The 19122-nt window shown below is 35.8% G+C and overlaps 1 protein-coding gene across 2 annotated transcripts in view; it reads right to left on the reverse strand.

The window, feature by feature from the left end:
• Positions 1-19122, reverse strand: part of LOC115223013 (N-acetylneuraminate 9-O-acetyltransferase-like) — an 80723-nt gene that overhangs the window by 8393 nt on the left and 53208 nt on the right. The window contains exons 15-18 of one of the 2 annotated variants that reach the window (XM_029793439.2): positions 8766-8831; positions 3427-3583; positions 2254-2330; positions 57-161 (exon numbers count right to left, since the gene is read on the reverse strand). In XM_029793439.2, the coding sequence (XP_029649299.1) occupies positions 57-161; positions 2254-2330; positions 3427-3583; positions 8766-8831 (405 nt within the window). The remainder of the gene's footprint in view (positions 1-56; positions 162-2253; positions 2331-3426; positions 3584-8765; positions 8832-19122) is intronic. The other variant, XM_029793440.2, reaches the window with a different exon arrangement.

Here is a 19122-nt window from a genome sequence, read left to right on the forward strand (position 1 = left end):
ATTGAGGGTTGTCTATAGATTTGAAATTAGGTGAAAGGGGGATACGAAATACTTACGTATCTGTCCAGCTGCCAACGAAACCTCCATTCTCGTATAGAGTCATCAGAAGTCACAAATAAAGCTTTAAAAGGTCGGGACAAAAAGACTTTTTCAAAGAAGACCTGCAAAAAAAAAAAAATAAAAGGGAAAATAAAACTCTATAAGCAAAAATGTCTGTGTTACCAACTAGTTACAGACAATTAGGTAGGAGAATAGAGGCCATGAGAATATCATTATAAACCATTGGTATTTGTATTATAATAGAGTAATAATAATAATTAATAGATAAATGATAGGATAGACCACTTTACAGACACACCTCTTTCTTTACTACCCACAAGGGGCTACACACAGAGGGGACAAACAAGGACAGACAAACGGATTAAGTTGATTATATCGACCCCAGTGCGTAACTGGTACTTATTTAATCGACCCCAAAAGGATGAAAGGCTAAGTCGACCTCGGCGGAATTTGAACTCAGAACGTAACGGCAGACGAAATACCGCTTAGCATTTCGCCCGGCGTGATAATGTTTCTGCCAGCTCGCCGCCTTTACAGACACACCGATACATGAACTCATACACTGAAACACATACATAGATATATGTAGAATGGATGGGAACACATACACATATATACATACACATTTACACACACACACTTCGTGGTTGTACACACATCACATGTAATCTAATTTAATTTTAGTCCCTCATGATCTCTTCTGTGAAACCCAGTGTCCTGAGATCTCAGTTCACTCCTCGTTCTCATCCATCCTCTTCCATGCAAAACGTAGCCCATTCACACATGGCATACACAATCCATTTAAGTCACATACCCATACCAGCATAACTGGTTGATGACACAGATGCATAAACACTTCCTAAGCTCATATATACACCACCTTCCACACAGGATTTAACATTACAGATCTAAAACATCATAATTACTCTCCAAACTCTGCAGATATTCCACTTTCAAATACTATGTCTTACAATATAATAATAATAATGAAATTATTGTATACAGTGCTCAGGTGCACCACAACTTATCAGAAAGTGCATATAAAGTATATGCAGTAATGTACAAATGTCTGGAAAGCGAACAGTGTATGAGTCAGATATATGCTTGTGTGTGTATGGAGGGGAGGAAATCAGGTGTAGTGTTGGCGAATCTCAGGAAGCATGGAAGTTTTGAAGGATGCAGTGCTCCGACAACTAACAACTGATGCCGGCAGTTTGTTCCATGCTTCAGCAACTCTCAGCGTGAAAAAATGTTTCCTAAAGTCATGGGAGCTGTGCAGTTTTCTGACTTTGTAAACATGTCCACGGGTGTTAGACGGGTGGAGTTTGAAAAGGTGCTCAGAGTTATTGTTTGTAAGATGGTTGATAATTTTATGGGTGTCTGCCAAGTCAGCTGCCAGATGTCGGAGTTTCAATGTGTCCATGCCCAGGGAAGTAAGGCGTTCAGAATATGGCAAATACCTGATGGAGGGTATTCTTTAGGTTGCACAATATACTACAGCACACAATTTACAAATACTTTACACAATCTGTCCACCACACAAGGAAAGAAACCCTTTGTTTCAAGCAGAGGCAGTTCAAGTGGATGCAGGTATAGCAGTGTTATTAAGAAGTTTACTTCACAGCTACATCATTCTAGGTTCAGTCCCTCTACACATCACCATTCAACTATGTTATATCATTGAACAACGGTGATGTTGGTGAGAGAAAAACAAAACTGCTGCTCTTCAAACAATGTTGTTGGCAGCTGGCAGAAACGTTAGCACGTCGGGCGCAATGCTTAGCAGTATTTCGTCTGCCGCTACATTCTGAGTTCAAATTCCGCTGAGGTAAACTTTGCCTTTCATCCTTTCGGGGTCGATTAAATAAGTACCAGTTACGTACTGGGGTCATTGTAATCGATTTAGTCCTTTATCTGTCCTTGTTTGTCCCCTGTATGTTTAGCCCTTTGTGGGCAATAAAGAATTGAATAACTGTTCTACATTGAGTAGTCACAGAAACAGCCTAGTCGTTCCCATCATCAGAATGCAGTGAACAGTGAACCAGTGAGCCATCAACTAATTACACTATTGTTCACTAATTAGTTACAATATAAAATAAATAAATAAGTGGTAATTAGTGATACAAAATAACATCAATCCTGACCAGGTGTGTTTTTAGTAAAGCAAAATATATCAATAAAATGTTGACTTACTTCTGAAAGGTAAAATAAGGTGATAAACACTGCCAAGAGAATAAACTTGGAGACCATGTAGAGATAATGGAAGTTAGCTATAGTAAAGAGATGGAAGAATTGTTAATTAGAGATACTGGGGAAAACACAGTAGCAGGGTACATGTACAGCTATTTTATAAATACATAAATAACTGAATGAATGAATGTACATACATACTTAGATACATATATTTGATGACTGACACTTGTGTTCAAAACAGTCAATCACTGATTTAAAGGAAGTTAACAATGGTCCAGTAAGACTTACGTAGCAACTCATAGATCCTCTCCATGTTAATAGGACATGATCTCAAAACAAGTTAACTGTTATTAGTTTTCTCTGAATACATCTAATTTGTCTTTGACTATTTAATATATACTCTTTTACTCTCTTTACTCTTTTACTTGTTTCAGTCATTTGACTGTGGCCATGCTGGAGCACCGCCTTTAGTCGAGCAAATCGACCCCAGGACTTATTCTTTGGAAGCCTACTACTTATTTTATCGGTCTCTTTTGCTGAACCGCTAAGTTACGGGGACATAAACACACCAGCATCGGTTGTCAAGCAATGTTGGGAGGACAAACGCAGACACACAAACACACACATACATATATATATATATATATATATACATATATACGACGGGCTTCTTTCAGTTTCCGTCTACCAAATCCACTCACAAGGCTTTGGTCGGCCCGAGGCTATAGTAGAAGACACTTGCCCAAGGTGCCACGCAGTGGGACTGAACCCCAGGACCATGTGGTTGGTAAGCAAGCTACTTACCACACAGCCACTCCCAAAATTTTAATTAAGTTTTGGCAAAGACATACATGATTTGTTTTGTCAAGTAGATACAATTCTACTTCAGAAATACCTTGGAATTCATTTGAAGCATAGTTGAATGGAAAAAAATATGGTCATTCAACCTGCTAAAAAGTAACAAAGAAATCTCTCTCATATTAGGCCCTACCTATAAAAGAAAATAGGAGGTTGAATATATTAGATAATGTAGTCTGAGATAAAATATATATAAAATGACAAGAACGTTGTTGAGTTGGTTCTAAGTCTGATTGACCAAAGTTAATCTGAGACTAAGCACTAAAATAAATCAGAATAAATTTTGACCATTGAAAAGGTAACAATTATACGTACATTCTACGGTCAATTTGGAGACATGGGGCCAGGCTGCCATGGTAATGTAGACAACTATGTACCAGAAAGACACAAGTGGTACAAAGTAATAAAACTGGTAGGCTCTGTCCATCACAAAACACAAAGTGAACACAAAACAATTCAATCGAAACAGAACCTGTAATGACAAGAGAAAATATAAAACTAATTAAAATAGTACTTAAGGAAGCTACAATGCAGTTAAAAACAAAAGAGGAAAAACAAAAATTTACACTTTTACCATTTTTATTTCAATATTTTTGCCATAAAAATCTTTAGCCGTTAAAACTAATATTTACATTCACCTAACCATGCCATTCCATCCAACCCATGCCAGCGTGAAACATTGATGGTAAATGATGATGATGATGTTGCTGCTGCTGGTGATGATGATGATGACTATGATGATGGTGGTGGTGGTGGTGGTGGTGATCTAACAAATGAATTCGTTCACAAGACAACAAACATTCATAAATAAAGGAACATGCATGGTTGTATGGCTAAAACGTTTTCTTCTCACCCAAGCGGTTTTCTAACTCAGTCCCACTTCAATCTCCTTGAGCAGGTGTCTTCTACTACAGCCCCATGCTGACCAAAGCCACATGAGTGGATTTGGAAGACAGAAACTGAAACAAACTTATATAAATGTGTGTGTGTGTGTGTGCACGTGGTGTGTGTGCGCATGGTGTGTGTGTGTGCGTGCATGGTGTGTGTGTGCGCATGGTGTGTGTGTGTGTGTGTGCACATGGTGTGTGTGTGTACGTGTGTGCATGGTGTGTGTGCATGCGCGCATGATCTGTGTGTGTGTGCGCATGGTGTGTGTGTGCGCATGGTATGTGTGTGTGCACATGGTGTGTGTGTGTGTGCATGGTGTGTGTGTGCGTGCATGGTGTGTGTGTGCGTATGGTGTGTGTGTGCACATGGTGTGTGTGCGCGCGCATGGTGTGTGTGTGTGCACATGGTGTGTGTGTGGTGTGTGTGTGTGCACATGGTGTGTGCGTGTGTGTGTAACTTAAGCTCTCCAATAAGCAGAAACTGGTAAAATACCAGAGAAAAATTAGTACTAGGGATCAGAATGATCAAGTAAAATCCCTCAAGGTGGTGTCTAAACATGACTGAAACTGGTAAGACAATAAAAGAATACAAACAGAAGTTGACAACACAGCTGGACTTACATAAGTGTAGCCATGAGGAAAATGTTTACCATATTTGATGGTATACAACATGCAGTTTGTTTTTAAAATGTCTCAAAGATTGAAAAAAAATCACCCAGGTTCTACATGCTAAGTTAGGTCTATATTACATACTTAAACCCTTTACAGGGACATAAACACACCAACAGTTGTCAAACAGTGATAAGGGACACACAGATACATATAAATATATATATATATATCAATACCATGGGCTTCTTTCAGTTTCCGTCTACTAAAGCAACTTGTAAGGCTTTGGTCAGCCTGAGGCTATAAAAGACGACATCCAGGGTGCCACACAGTGGGACTGAACCCAGAACCATGTGGTTGGGAAGTAAGCTTCTTACCATACAACCACGCCTGTGCTTCAAAGTTTCTACAAGATAACTAGATACAGACTACAGACCAGGCCCAGATATTCTACCTGTTTAGTTTAAACTGAACAGATCTGACTACTTACACTTACCCTACAATATCATTGTAAAAGTAAACAATCACATCATCAAAACCTCAAAACGACAAGATTATGCATGATTAATACAAAACAAATAAGCATTACTTTTGAGAGAGTAATCTGTATGCAAAAGGGTTAATGCTCTAAAAACTTAGATTCCTGAATATGTGCAGCTGCAATTGAGGTGCATTTAACATGCCTGTGCAAATTTTATGCCATCAAGTATGGTATACAAGAAGGGTTTATGAACAGAAGCTAGGTGTTATATAACATTAACCCTTTTGATACCAACCCGCCCAAGACCATCTCTGCTTTTATGATACAAAGTTCATGTTAAACCCTTTCATTACTGTATTTATTTTGAGATGTTCTGTGTTTATTTCAATTACTTTAACCCTTTAGCATTCAAACTGGCCATATCCGACCAGAATATTTAGCCTGTTTTATATTGAAACTGACCAGAGCTTGCCTCTTACCTCAGCCCTACCATGTCATTCTAAAACTAAAAAAAACCACATCACTGCAATCTCTAAACTACAAGATAATGCATGATTAATTCAAAACATTATAAATAAACAAACATCACATTTGACAGAATAATCTGAACACTAAAGGGTTAAATATAACAAAGAATTTAGTAAAATAACTTCGTTATCATTAAGCTAGTGTGAGGAATATAGATTGTGACTAAGGTTTGGTGGAAGATTTTAATTCAAAACTTAAGAAAACAAAACACTTGTACTACAGAACCAAAGCCGGTTTCAGCCGGGTTAGTATTGAAAGGGTTAAAGTGGTCTAAATTAAAACCTTTCAAAATTGCATGTTCATTTATGTTCCAAACACCAGGTTAATAATGACAAAGTTATTTTACTAAATTCTTCATCATTTTTCAAAGTTAATTGAAATGAAGGCAGTGTATTTCAATGGAAACATGGTAACAAAAGGGTTAACGTTCTTTTTCATATTGCTGCATCAATAGTTGTCGTAAGTGCAGGAATGACTATGATGTCAAGAAGCTTGCTTTGTAACTATGTGGTTCTGGGTTCAGTCTCACTCACCTCAATTCTCAACTGTCACACACCCACACACATTCAGCTTAATTGTTAACTTGTCACTCAACCTCACACAATCAGATTACACAACTCAATTCTTAACCAGTCACTCACCCTCACACACACACACACACACACACACACACACACACACACACTCATTAGATCACACTCAGCTTAATTCTCAAGTTGCTATACACACTGAAAGATTCAATGACCAGACTTGGGACCAAACTTACATATATGACAAGGAGAAAGAAGTGGATGTATAGACTTATACTCTTACTCTTTTACTTGTTTCAGTCATTTGACTGTGGCCATGCTGGAGCACCACCTTTAGTCGAGCACATCGACGCCAGAACTTATTCTTTGTAAGCCTAGTACTTATTCTATCGGTCTCTTTTGCCGAACCGCTAAGTTACGGGGATGTAAACACACCAGCATCGGTTATCAAGCGATGTTGGGGGGACAAACACAGACACAAACACACACACACATATATATATATATATATACATATATACAACAGGCTTCTTTCAGTTTCTGTCTACGAAATCCACTCACAAGGCTTTGGTCGGCCCGAGGCTATAGTAGAAGACACTTGCCCAAGGTGCCACACAGTGGGACTGAACCCGGAACCATGTGGTTGGTAAGCAAGCTACTTACCACACAGCCACTCCTGCACCTATAATATAGAAATATCTTTTATCTTTTACTTGTTTCAGTCATTTGACTACAGTCATGTTGGGGTACTGCCTTGAAGGGTTTTGACCAAATAAATCAACCCCAGGATTTTTTTTTCAAGCCTAGTACTTATTTTATCAGTCTCTTTTGCAAAACTGTTACATTACAGGGATGTAAACACACCAACACTAGTTGTCAAGTAGTAGTGGGGGCCAAATACACACAGACACACACACACACACAATGGGCTTCTTTCAGTTTCCACCTACCAAATCCACTCACAAGGCTTTGGTTAGTCTGAGGACACAGCAGAAGAGACACGCAGTGGGACTGAACCCGGAACCATGTGGTTGGGAAGTAAACTTCTTACCATACAGCAACACCTGCACCTGAGTTTCTAGAAGACAATTAGATGCAGACCACAGACAAGGTTTCAACCAGGCAAAAATACACTCTAAATATTTTCTATTATATAAAGCATCATGATATGTCAGTTTCATTATACACCTTGTAAATAACAACTCTTAGCAAGGTGAAAAGAGAAAGCCAAAAGCAAAACATGATTTTTAAAATATATCTTGATATAGACTGCAGATAATATAATAACGTATGTTCAAGTATGACATAATTATTCCATTGCTGAGAATCACAGATCTTCAGGGTTGTTTGACTTGCTAGAAATAGCAGCCAAATCATGTTCAAGTTATATGATACCATCTTTAAAAAGAAAAGGTCTTGAGATGGTCATGGCTGGAGCACGTGTGTGTGTGTGTGTGTGTAGCATGTATGTGAGGTGACTTTCCACTCATGTCTGAGGAAATGATTCACCGACAATAAAATGATTTTTAAAATATATCTGGATATTATCTATAGATAATATAATAATGTATTTTCAAGTATGACATAATTATTCCATTGCTGAGAATCACAGATCTCCGGGGCTGTTTGACTTGCTAGAAATAGCAGCCAAATCATGTTCAAATTATATGATACCATCTTTAAAAAGAAAAGGTCTTGAGATGGTCATGGCTGGAGCACATTGAATCACAAACATAAGTATGCATACACACAAATATATATTGTAACACAACAGTGTTCAAATTAAAAATAGAAAAAAAATTAAAATTTGAATACAGTTACGTATTAGCAAAGCATGTTTAAAAGAAAAGAAGCTATTGTGTGTGTGTGTGTGGTGTGTGTGTGTGTGTGTGTGTGTGTGTGTGTGTGTGTATGTGTGTGTAGCATGTATGTGAGGTGACTTTCCACTCATGTCTGAGGAAATCCATGACTGACAATAAAAAAAGTTGTGTTTTTAGACCTTACAATCAAAACTATGTTTGAGTATGTCATTCTGATGTATAGCACTGACTTTTATTTAAGTCATCAATGGGCATGCAAACCACCTTTCATGTACTGCATGTTGCATAATCTTTGGTAATAAACTGTAGTCATTGTTCGGTGTGACCTGATGGCTTTGTTGGTAACTAACAAAGCCAGCTTTTGTTGCCCAATTCCTGGGTAGCTGAAGACAACCGAAAAACAGACCATTTAAAGGTTGTCCAAAACTATTCAAAAATACACACAAAAAAATGAGGTTAACATTCTAGAAATTTCAGAGAACTCAGATGTTAGCAGTGCTTCCTGGATATAGTTAATTGTTACTATTTATTGAATAACAAAAAAAAAATCTTTAATGAAGTGGGGGTGGATTGGAGGGGGTGGGAGTGGTTGCAGAAGTTGGGAAAAAGAGAAACAGAAGCATGCAGTTATATGAAGAGTTGCTGTTGGTCAAAGAAAAAGAGTGGCAGGTCCCAGCAAACAACAAACGTGTGAGACTAGTCAATTTCAGAAGTGTAACAGAGAAAGAGTGTGAAGAAAGAGAGGAAGAAAGAGTGTATGAGACAGTAAGAGAGAGAGAGAGAGAGATTCAAAACTTACTTCTAGAAGGCGGTGAATACTTTTCTTTCTTGTATGCCAATAGAGGGAAATATGGCAACACCCACGCTGAAAAATAGGATGGGTATATCATCAAGAGCCTTTTGCCGAGGCAAGAAACTAACTTATAAGGAAATGTTCAAGAGAATTACGCAAATATTATGCACAGGTCATCTTGAAGTTAGTCAAAGTGAATCCTTATATGAACTACTAAGGTTCATGATGTATAGGGACACCGTTTAACTCCAGTTGCTATAGAGTTAAATGCACAAAGGCTAAATCTTTCCCTGAATAGAGAGAAGGGCTTAAGTGTATCACAGGTTTCACTGCCAGTAAAGCAAGTCTCCTTGGAATTAAGTCTCCAACTAGGCATGTAGAATTAAGAGCTCTGTTCCATTCTGTGACAATGAAATATGTGTGACAGATATGAACTCTCTTGACTAATGTCCGATACTTTACCCATATGGTCAGTTTAATTCTGCATCCTAAAGGACAATACTTTGTATTCAAGGAGAGAGAAGAAAAGAAAGGGAGAATCATTAACTAAATCTGTCTGCCTCTTGTAATTAAGATTCATTTTCATTTCGAATCTCTGTCTAACTCATGCAAACATGGAAAAGTGGACACCAAATGATGATGATGATGATGATGATGATGATATAATCTTTTAACCCTTTTGTTACCAACCTGGCTGAAACCAGCTCTGGCTCTGAGTACAAATGTCTTGTTTACATAAGTTTTGAATCAAAATATTCCACAAACCTTAGTCACAATTTATGTTCCTAATACTAGCTGAATAATAACTAAGTTATTTTACTAACTTCTTTGTTATATTTAAAGTAATTGAAAGAAACACAGAGCATTTCAAAATAAATACAGTAACAAAAGGGTTAATTAAAATGACTACAGTCATTATTTTCACTTTCGATCAAGCTACACCCAGTCTCCTTCCAACCTCCAAAACTTATTTTCAACTCCCTACACATTCACAGTTTACTAAAATGATTTTTATGTCACCAAATAACATTAAATGGGAATTTTGTTTTCTATATTTTCTTCTCACATGGTGCCAGGATAAAAGGGGAAAAATCTCATTTCAATTTATACAGATTGAACTATTTAAGCTTCATAATATAGATAAAACTTTTCTCTCTCTCTCTCCACACACACACACACACACAATTAAGAGGAATATTACATAAAGATGTCCCACATTTGTGGGATATTTTTTATTATACCTTTACATGATACTGGCAGGATACTATTGTATGATGTTTCTGGGATGCCTTTACACAACATTGGTGGGACACCATAACATAATGCTTGATGGTCACCAATATATAATGCTCAAGAAACACCTTCATATGGCATTTGCCTGAGATTACAACATGATGCTTGTGGGATACCCGGACATGATGGTTGTGGGACACCATAACACAATATTTGTGAGATGCCATCACAGGATACTCATAGAGCATACTTGCATGATGCTCATGGAATATCTGAAGATGACACCTATAGAACTCTATATCATTCACAAAACATCTTCACACAACACTCATGGTACACTACAACACTGCTTATGAGCCACCATATGTTAACACCATATTACAACGCTTGTAGACACCTTTACATGCAGTTTGTAGGACACTATAATGATGTTCCAAGGAAACTACCATCTAACAATTATTTTTAAACATCTTAATATAACATCCAAAGACTCTATTACATGATTCTTATGGAAAATCATCACATGAGACTCATGTAACAACTTTATTTCATGCCAGGAGGACCGTATCATGAAAATTATTCACAAACAATTATTCGAAAAACAGTTATTCAAAATAAATAACAATTGTGTACTTGATTTAGAATAATTTAGAATAATTAACATCTTGTATAACTGTCCCTTTGAATAATTTTCATTCATACAATTTTCCATTCAAATAAATGTTTTTCGAATAACTGTTTTTGAACAATTATTTTCAAACAATGTTCACAAAATCAGGGGGACACTATACCATAACACTCGTAGGGTACATTATGCAAAAAGATCTAGAAGAGAAGTGATTGGTGAGCAAAAAACAGTTGGGTAAATGGCACCAAGGGTAATTACAAAATGATCTATCATTATATATTGGTATTTTATTTTAACATGAACTTATGACAACTGTATTTTGTTTTTCCAGATTTTCATCATAAACGATTTGGTGGCATTGGCTGTAGTGATGGAGATGAGGATGATAATGCTAGAGGTGATGAAGAGGTGTAGAATTATTGACTACGAATTCTTTTTTATTATTAGTATTATTTTGCTTTATATATATAAATAAATTCACAAACACATTCATACATCTCTCCCCGCCCTCTCTCTCTCTACATACACAATGGATTTCTTTCAGTTTTCATTTACCAAATCCACTCACAAGGCTTTAGTCGATCTGGGACCACAGTAGAAGACACTTGCCTATGGTACCATGCAATAGGACTGAACCTGTAACCGTGCAGTTGGGAAGTAAACTTCTGAATATGCCTACACCTATTTCTAATATTAATATCTGAATGTTGAGAATCAGAGAAGATTTGACATCAAGTAAAATAAGCAACATCAAATATGTCATATAAGACACATTGACTCGATATTACAGCTATCACTTATTGCTCATGGATTTCAATTCACATTCTGTCTTATGGACTTACCCTTCATCCCTTCATCACAGTCAATAATTTAAACACCAGCTATATACAGAGGCAATTGTTTAGAAGAGTATTTTGAGCTATAACCTTGTTTTGTTGATTGTTGTTTATACCCAAGTGAGTTATGATCAACAAGTATTTCAGCCATAACCACTTCATCTTTTCCTTCTCCATTTGCAGGCGTGGCTGCATGGTAAGTGGCAAGCTTCCCAACCATATGGTCTTGGGTTCATTCCCACTGCATCACACTTTGCATAAATGTTTTCTCATTTAGCTCCAGGTCAACCAAAGCTTTACTACAAATGGATTTGGAAGACCAAAACTGAAAGAAGCTTGTCATGTGTGAGTGTGTGTGTGTGTGTGTGGTGTGTGTGTGTGTAAATATCTGAGTGTCTGAGTGTTTGTCAGCCACCACTATTTGACAAATGGTGTTTGTTTACATCCCTGTAACTTAGCAGTCTACCAAAAAGAGACTGACAGAATGAGCGTCAGGCTTAAAAATAAGTACTGGGGTTGATTTGTTCAACTAAACCCTTCAAGTCGGTGCCCCAGCATGGCCACAGTCCAAAGACTGAAACGAGTACCTGATAAAAGATACAGTTTATATAGGACTACATTCTCTGATATGATGCTTTTGTTGTTGTTGTTGTTGTTTAGGGCAGGTTCAATTCAGCTATAATCAAGACATTCCATTTAATATTTTGGCTACTGTCAAAATTATCCTTTTTCAGATGGAACAGGGTGAGTTGAGAGAGATTTAGTTGCTATATCTAGCTGGTCAAGAGACTATGTAATTTTGTGGTTGGTAAAGAGAGGGTTGATACTATTGTAATTGTAATGGTTTCAAATTTTGGCACAAAGCCAGTAATTTCAAGGGCAGGAGTAAGGTAAGGCAAAGTTGATCCTGATGGTATTTGAATTCAGAACGGAAAGACACAAAATGCTGCTAGGCTCTTTGCCTGATGTGCTAACCATTCTGCCAGCTTCTCACGTTGTATTTATATTGACTACTATTAAACAGTTATTGATTCATCTCTGCCTGAGAAAGACCTCAAATGAATAACAGACCACTGATGGGTGTTGTTAATAAATGAAGATCTAATTAAGGAGGTAATGAAAAATAAAGAAATAGATAACAGCCCAAAGGAAACAATATGTTAAAAACAGTAATAAATACATAGACTGTAAAACTAAATAAATGGATTTTATATGAAAACATGACACCTTAAATATACACAAATATATAGAATAGATATTGGGGAGGGAGGACATTATTGTCTCAAATCCTAGGAAACATGGGATCAGTAACACATTTTCCATAGCATTTAAGGAACCAAGATGGTGACATTCCTCCTTAATGAGGCACCAATTTGTTGTAGGGTTACTCATTTACAACTGAGTGGAATGGAGAAACATGAAATGAAGTGTTTTGTTTAAGAACACAGTACAGCACCTGGTTTGTGAATCAAAACCATGATCTTGCCATCATGAGTGCAACACCCTAACCACTAGGCTGTGTACATTCACACACATACATATATGCACACACAAATATACACAAACACACACATACATATATACACACACACACACACACACATATATACAAAATGACTGAAACAAGTAAAAGAATGTATGTGTATACACACACACACACACGCAGATATCTCAGAAAGTGCAAATACTATAAAAAAAAAACTGAATATTTATTGTCACTTCAATTAGAACATTAAAATCACACACACACATATGTACATACATGTATGTGTATCTGGACAGGTCAATTCTACATGTAGTAGTCCACAAATTGACATAGATGTCAGATGTTCTGGGAATATAAGGCTATAATAGAATGGTACCCAATTCAAGGGGAGATTCATTGCTCATCTGAATAACATTGAGAACTGACTTTTAAGGTCCAGTAGTTCATAAGATCCACAATTAAAATAGCTTTACTCATGTAACAATGAATGTAAATGTTTCTGTATGCATAGAATAAACTTAGAATAAGATCACTAAGCCCCCTGCATCTTGTAACAGACAACTACAAATGGTAGGAACAGGTAACAGGGCCCGTGACCATAAAACACTGCCTCAAAAAATACCTCCAACCTCTGTCAGCATAGAAAAGCAAATGATGATGATGATGATTGTGATGATGACTAATTTACATACATTTCTCACATGCATCATTTCCTTGTATGGTTAAACAAAAATTTCTTTGCACTGTTCGATGCTTCTTAGAATTAATATTATTTTGTTGATTGCGTAGAAGCCATTTCCTTAAAATAGTTCCCCTCGAAATCTCCATTGCAAGATGCATTTCAATGTATGCATGCTGTGTGCATGTGCAGGCATGCATGTGCATATTAAAATAGATACATAAATCATTTCACAGCAGAGATTAATCAATATTCACATAATATAGTAGACAGAGCATTATAAATATTCAACAACAATATAATAAACTCATTTAAATATTTCTGTTCTTGGGGAATGTAAATCAGTTTCTCTTCATAATTCTCCCCAAAGACAGATTATAAACTTTTTTTTTTATCATATTTCTATCAAAATACAGTTCTAAGTAGCAATCTATCTAAAAAATTATCAAGAATTGAGAGCAATTTAATAAAATCTGGAAAGTATTAAGACAGTGTTTGAAACATAGCATTAAATGTTCTTATATAAAATTATGATAGATAATTTAAATATGACAGTAATTTAAATATGAACATATAAAAAAAAAAGGTGGATTTTTCCTATGAAAGTACCAGATGCAGTTTCAGGCAGGTAAGTATGAAAATGGTTATATTAGGAATAGATATCCAAAGGTAACTATATTTCCATATAACAAACATATATAAGAACCAGGCAGTTAAGCTGTATTGCTGTTACTGCTACAAGGGTGGCAAGTTGGCAGAATTGTTAAGACGCTGGTCAAAATGCTTGGCGACACTTTGTCTTTACGCTCTGAGTTAAAATTTTGCTGAGATTGAGTTTGCTTTCATCCTTTCAGGGTCAATAAAATAAGTACAAGTTGAACACTGGAGTTGTTGTAATCGACTTATCTCCTCTCCTGAAATTGCTGGCCTTGTGCCAAAATGTGAAACCATTATTATTACTACTAGTGATCAAAAAGGTCATGATTTCAAAACCCCGCTGCTGGCATTGAGTATTGTGCCACTTGACTTAGTTTGCTTCAGTGACAATTTGTATGATGAAGCGTAAGATGAGCAAAACACTTCATTTCAGATTGCTCCAGTGCACTCAACTGGCAAAAATGTGTAATGCTGCGATGGACTGGTGTCCCATCCAGCTGGGGAACACATACGCCATTGAAATATATATGTGTGTATATATATATATGCATATATATATATGCACATATATATATATGCACATATATATATATGTATGTATAAGCATATATATATATACATATATATATGCATATATATATACACACACATATATATTCATGTACATATATATACACATATATACATATATATATATATATATATACACATGTATACATATATATAGTGCAGGTGGCACGTAAAAAGCACCCACTACACTCATGGAGTGGTTGGCGTTAGGAAGGGCATCCAGCTGTAGAAACATTGCCAGATAAGACCGGAGCCTGGGGCAGCCTTCTGGCTTCCCAGATCCCCGGTCGAACCGTCCAACCCATGCTAGCATGGAGAACAGACGTTAAACGATGAAGATGATGATATATATATATACACATGTATACATATATATATATATATACACATATACATATATATATATACACATGTATACATATATACATATATTATATATATATATATATATATATACACACACATGTACGCACATACATATATACATATTCTCAATATGAAATAGTGTACATTTAAATACAAGAGAAAACTACCTTTAACAGGTAATTTTTACATGCTAGAAGAAGCAGTCAAAATGACCAAAACCACATTTAAGAGCAACTTTCGAAGGAATGAAAAATAAAAACTTTTACCTTGTTATTTTTTACGGTTATAAAAATTTTTTTAAATAAAATAAAAATTTTTTTAAATAACAAGGTAAAAGTTTTTATTTTTCATTCCCCTCGAAAATTATTCTAAAATGTGGCTTTGGTCATTTTGACTGCTTCTAGCATGTAAAAATTACCTGTTAAAGGTAGTTTTCTCTTGTGTTTAAATGTATACTATTTTATATTGAGAATATGTTCTCTATTGACTTTTTATACATGCTAAGCCAATGGTGGTGAAATTTCTAAAAATATTCGCCACCTATATATTTTACATATGCATACACACATACAAGCAGATATATACATATATATATATATATATATATATACACACACACATTGCATGCAGATATATACATATATACACACATATATATACATATATACACACACACACACATATATATATGTTGTTACACATCGCTGGTCACAATGCGTTCGCATTGTTTTAGCCTTCGAATGACGCCAACCCGCTGGCTAAGCGAGCAGGCCAACAGAAGAAAGAGTGGTGAAAGAGTACAGCAGGGATCACCACCCCCTGCTGGAGCCTCGTGGAGCTTTTGGGTGTTTTCGCTCAATAAACACTCAAGACGCCCAGTCTGGGAATTGAAACCACGATCCTACGACCGCGAGTCCGCTGCCCTAACCACTGGGCCATTGCGCCTCCACATGTGTATATATATTCAATTACTTATTTCAGTCATTTGACTGCAACTATGCTGGAGCACTGTCATTAATGGAACAAATCGACCCTAGGACTTATTCTTTGTAAGCCTAGTACTTATTCTATCATTGCCAAACTGCTAATCTACAGGAGGAGAAACACACCAACATTAGTTGTCAGGCAATGGTGGGGGTACAAACATAGATACACAAATACATACATACATACATACATATATATATATATATATATATATATATACGATGGGCTTCTTTCAGTTTCGGTCAACCAAATCCACTCACGAGCATTTTGTCTGCCTGATGGTGAAGTAGGAGACACTTGCCCAAGGTGCCACACAGTGGGACTGAACACAGTCACTCCTGCAACTATACACACACACACATATATACATAAATATATACATATATATATATATACATCTCAACGCTTCTAAAGCAAACTTTGTTTCTTGACTTTCAACGTAACTTGAATTTAATGTATGACAGCATCTTATAAAGATAGATTTATATATCCTAAAACTGCAGAAGTATTTGTCGCTGGGCAGTTTAGCTTAATGGTAAAGCACTTGACGCGTAATCACAGGGATGTGAGTTCTAGTCTCGTGGCTGGCCACCAACAGATTTTTCTGCAAAATATGGATAGTTTATCCTGTTCATTATCCTGCGTTTGAGAATAAAATTATTTCCTCATCTGTATCCTTCAATACATGTCAATGCTTCTAAAGCAAACTTTATATATACATATATAAACATATAAATAGATATATATATATATATACATACACTTATATATATATATATATAGATACACACACACACACACACACACACACCACATATATATATATATATATATACATATATACACACACACACATATATACATATACACACACACACACAACATATATATGACAATTAGTCCTTGATAAACCATGTCTGAAATAAAGACAAGATGGTCACTGATGGAATGAATACCTTAGATCAGACATGAGCAACTTGTGACCTGCAGGAGTTTTGGAATGATACACCTAATAAAAAAGTTATCTTCACTTTTTCTAGTAGTGTGGTCCACATGACGAGTCATATCCCATGTGGCTCATTTCTCAATAAAGGTTGCCCATACCTGTCTTAGATCATTAGTCTACTTAATTAGAGTTGACCTGCAACTAAACAAAAACGATTCTAGCCTCTAAATATTATTAGCATTTATATCTTCCATTAGTCTTTTATAAAATAACAATAATAATAACAATAATAATAATAATAATAATAATAATAATAATAATAATAATAATCCTTTCTACTAAAGGCACAAAGCCTGAAATTTCTGGGGAGGGTACTAGTTGATTATATCAACCTCAGTGTTTTACTGGTATTTAATTTATCAACCCCAAAAGGATGAAAGGGAAAGTCGACCTTGGCGGAATTTGAACTCAGAAATATAGAGACGGGCAAAATACTACTAAGCATTTTGTCCAGTGTGCTAATTATTCAGCCAGCTCACCACTTTAGTAATAATAATAATAATCCTTTCTACATGGCCTGAAATTTTGGAGAGGGTGAAGGGCTTGTTGATTACATCGACCCCAGTGCATAACTGGTACATAATTTATCGACCCCAATAGGATGAAAGGCAAAGTCGACCTCAGCAGAATATGAACTCAGAACATAGTGGCAGACGAAATACCACTAAGCATTTTACTCAGCGTGCTAACAATTCTGCCAGCTCATTGCCTTAGTAATGATAATAATAATGATGATAATGGTTTCAAATTTTGACACAAGGCCAGCAATTACGGGGTGGGGGGTAAGCCAATTACACCGACCCAATGCTCAACTTGTCCTTATTTTATTGACCCCAAAAGGATGAAAAGTAAAGTCAACCTCTGCAGAATTTGAACTCAGCACATAAAGGACAGAAATGCCACTTAGCATTTTGCTAGCTCATCATGACAACAAGAACAAGAACAACAACAGCAGCAGCCACTCTTTACAGAGATATGAAATCTAAGAATTGCAAAGACAGAAAAACGAACATTGAAGATGGTAAAATTTATCCTTTTCCAAGGATCATAAGTGACACATACAGAATTCAAAGCAAATTTCAAAATTGCTTTCTGAATTGTTTATCCAAAAACATTAACCACTGTATATATCTATTATAATTAAAAAGAAGTGACAAAAATAAACAACAACAATAAAATTAATATAATGTCTCCTCCATGAAAACATTAATCAGGTACAAATTGAGATATCAGTATCTAAGGAAGGTAACTCTGCCAAAGATAGTTTTTTTTTTTTTTATGACCGAGACAAGATATAAAATTTAAAATATGTGCTTCATTCAGTTTTTTCTTCTTAACTTCAGATATTTTCTCCACAGTACAACAGAACAGACTAAACTGTTGAAACCCAAAACATTAAGACAGGGAAAAGAAGGTAAATTTTTGCCTCTATTACTGAAAATTCATGAGAAGAATCATCTCAAGCTAGAATTAAACCTAATGATTCTGAATTTGAACCATCAGTTTCAACAATATAAGGAATAGCAATACTAATAATAATGGTTTCAAATTTTGGCACAAAGCCAGCAATTTCGAAGGAGGGAGTAAATCAATAACATCAACCCTACTGGTAGTTACTTATTTTATCAACCTCAAAAGGATGAAAAGCAAAGTCAACCACCATGCAATTTGAACTCAGAAAGTAAAGACAAACGAAATGTCACTAAATATTTTGTCTGGCATATTAATAATTCTACCAGCTTGCTGCCTTAATAATAATAATAATAATAATAATAATAATAATAATAATATAATAATAATAATAATAATAATAATAATAATAATAATAATAATAATAATAATAATCCTTTCTACTATAAGCGCAAGGTCTCAAACTTTGGGAGAGGGGTCTAGTTGATTACATCGACCCCAGAGC

The sequence above is a fragment of the Octopus sinensis genome, linkage group LG21 (genome assembly GCF_006345805.1).
Source record: "Octopus sinensis linkage group LG21, ASM634580v1, whole genome shotgun sequence".
Classification (NCBI taxonomy): domain Eukaryota; kingdom Metazoa; phylum Mollusca; class Cephalopoda; order Octopoda; family Octopodidae; genus Octopus; species Octopus sinensis.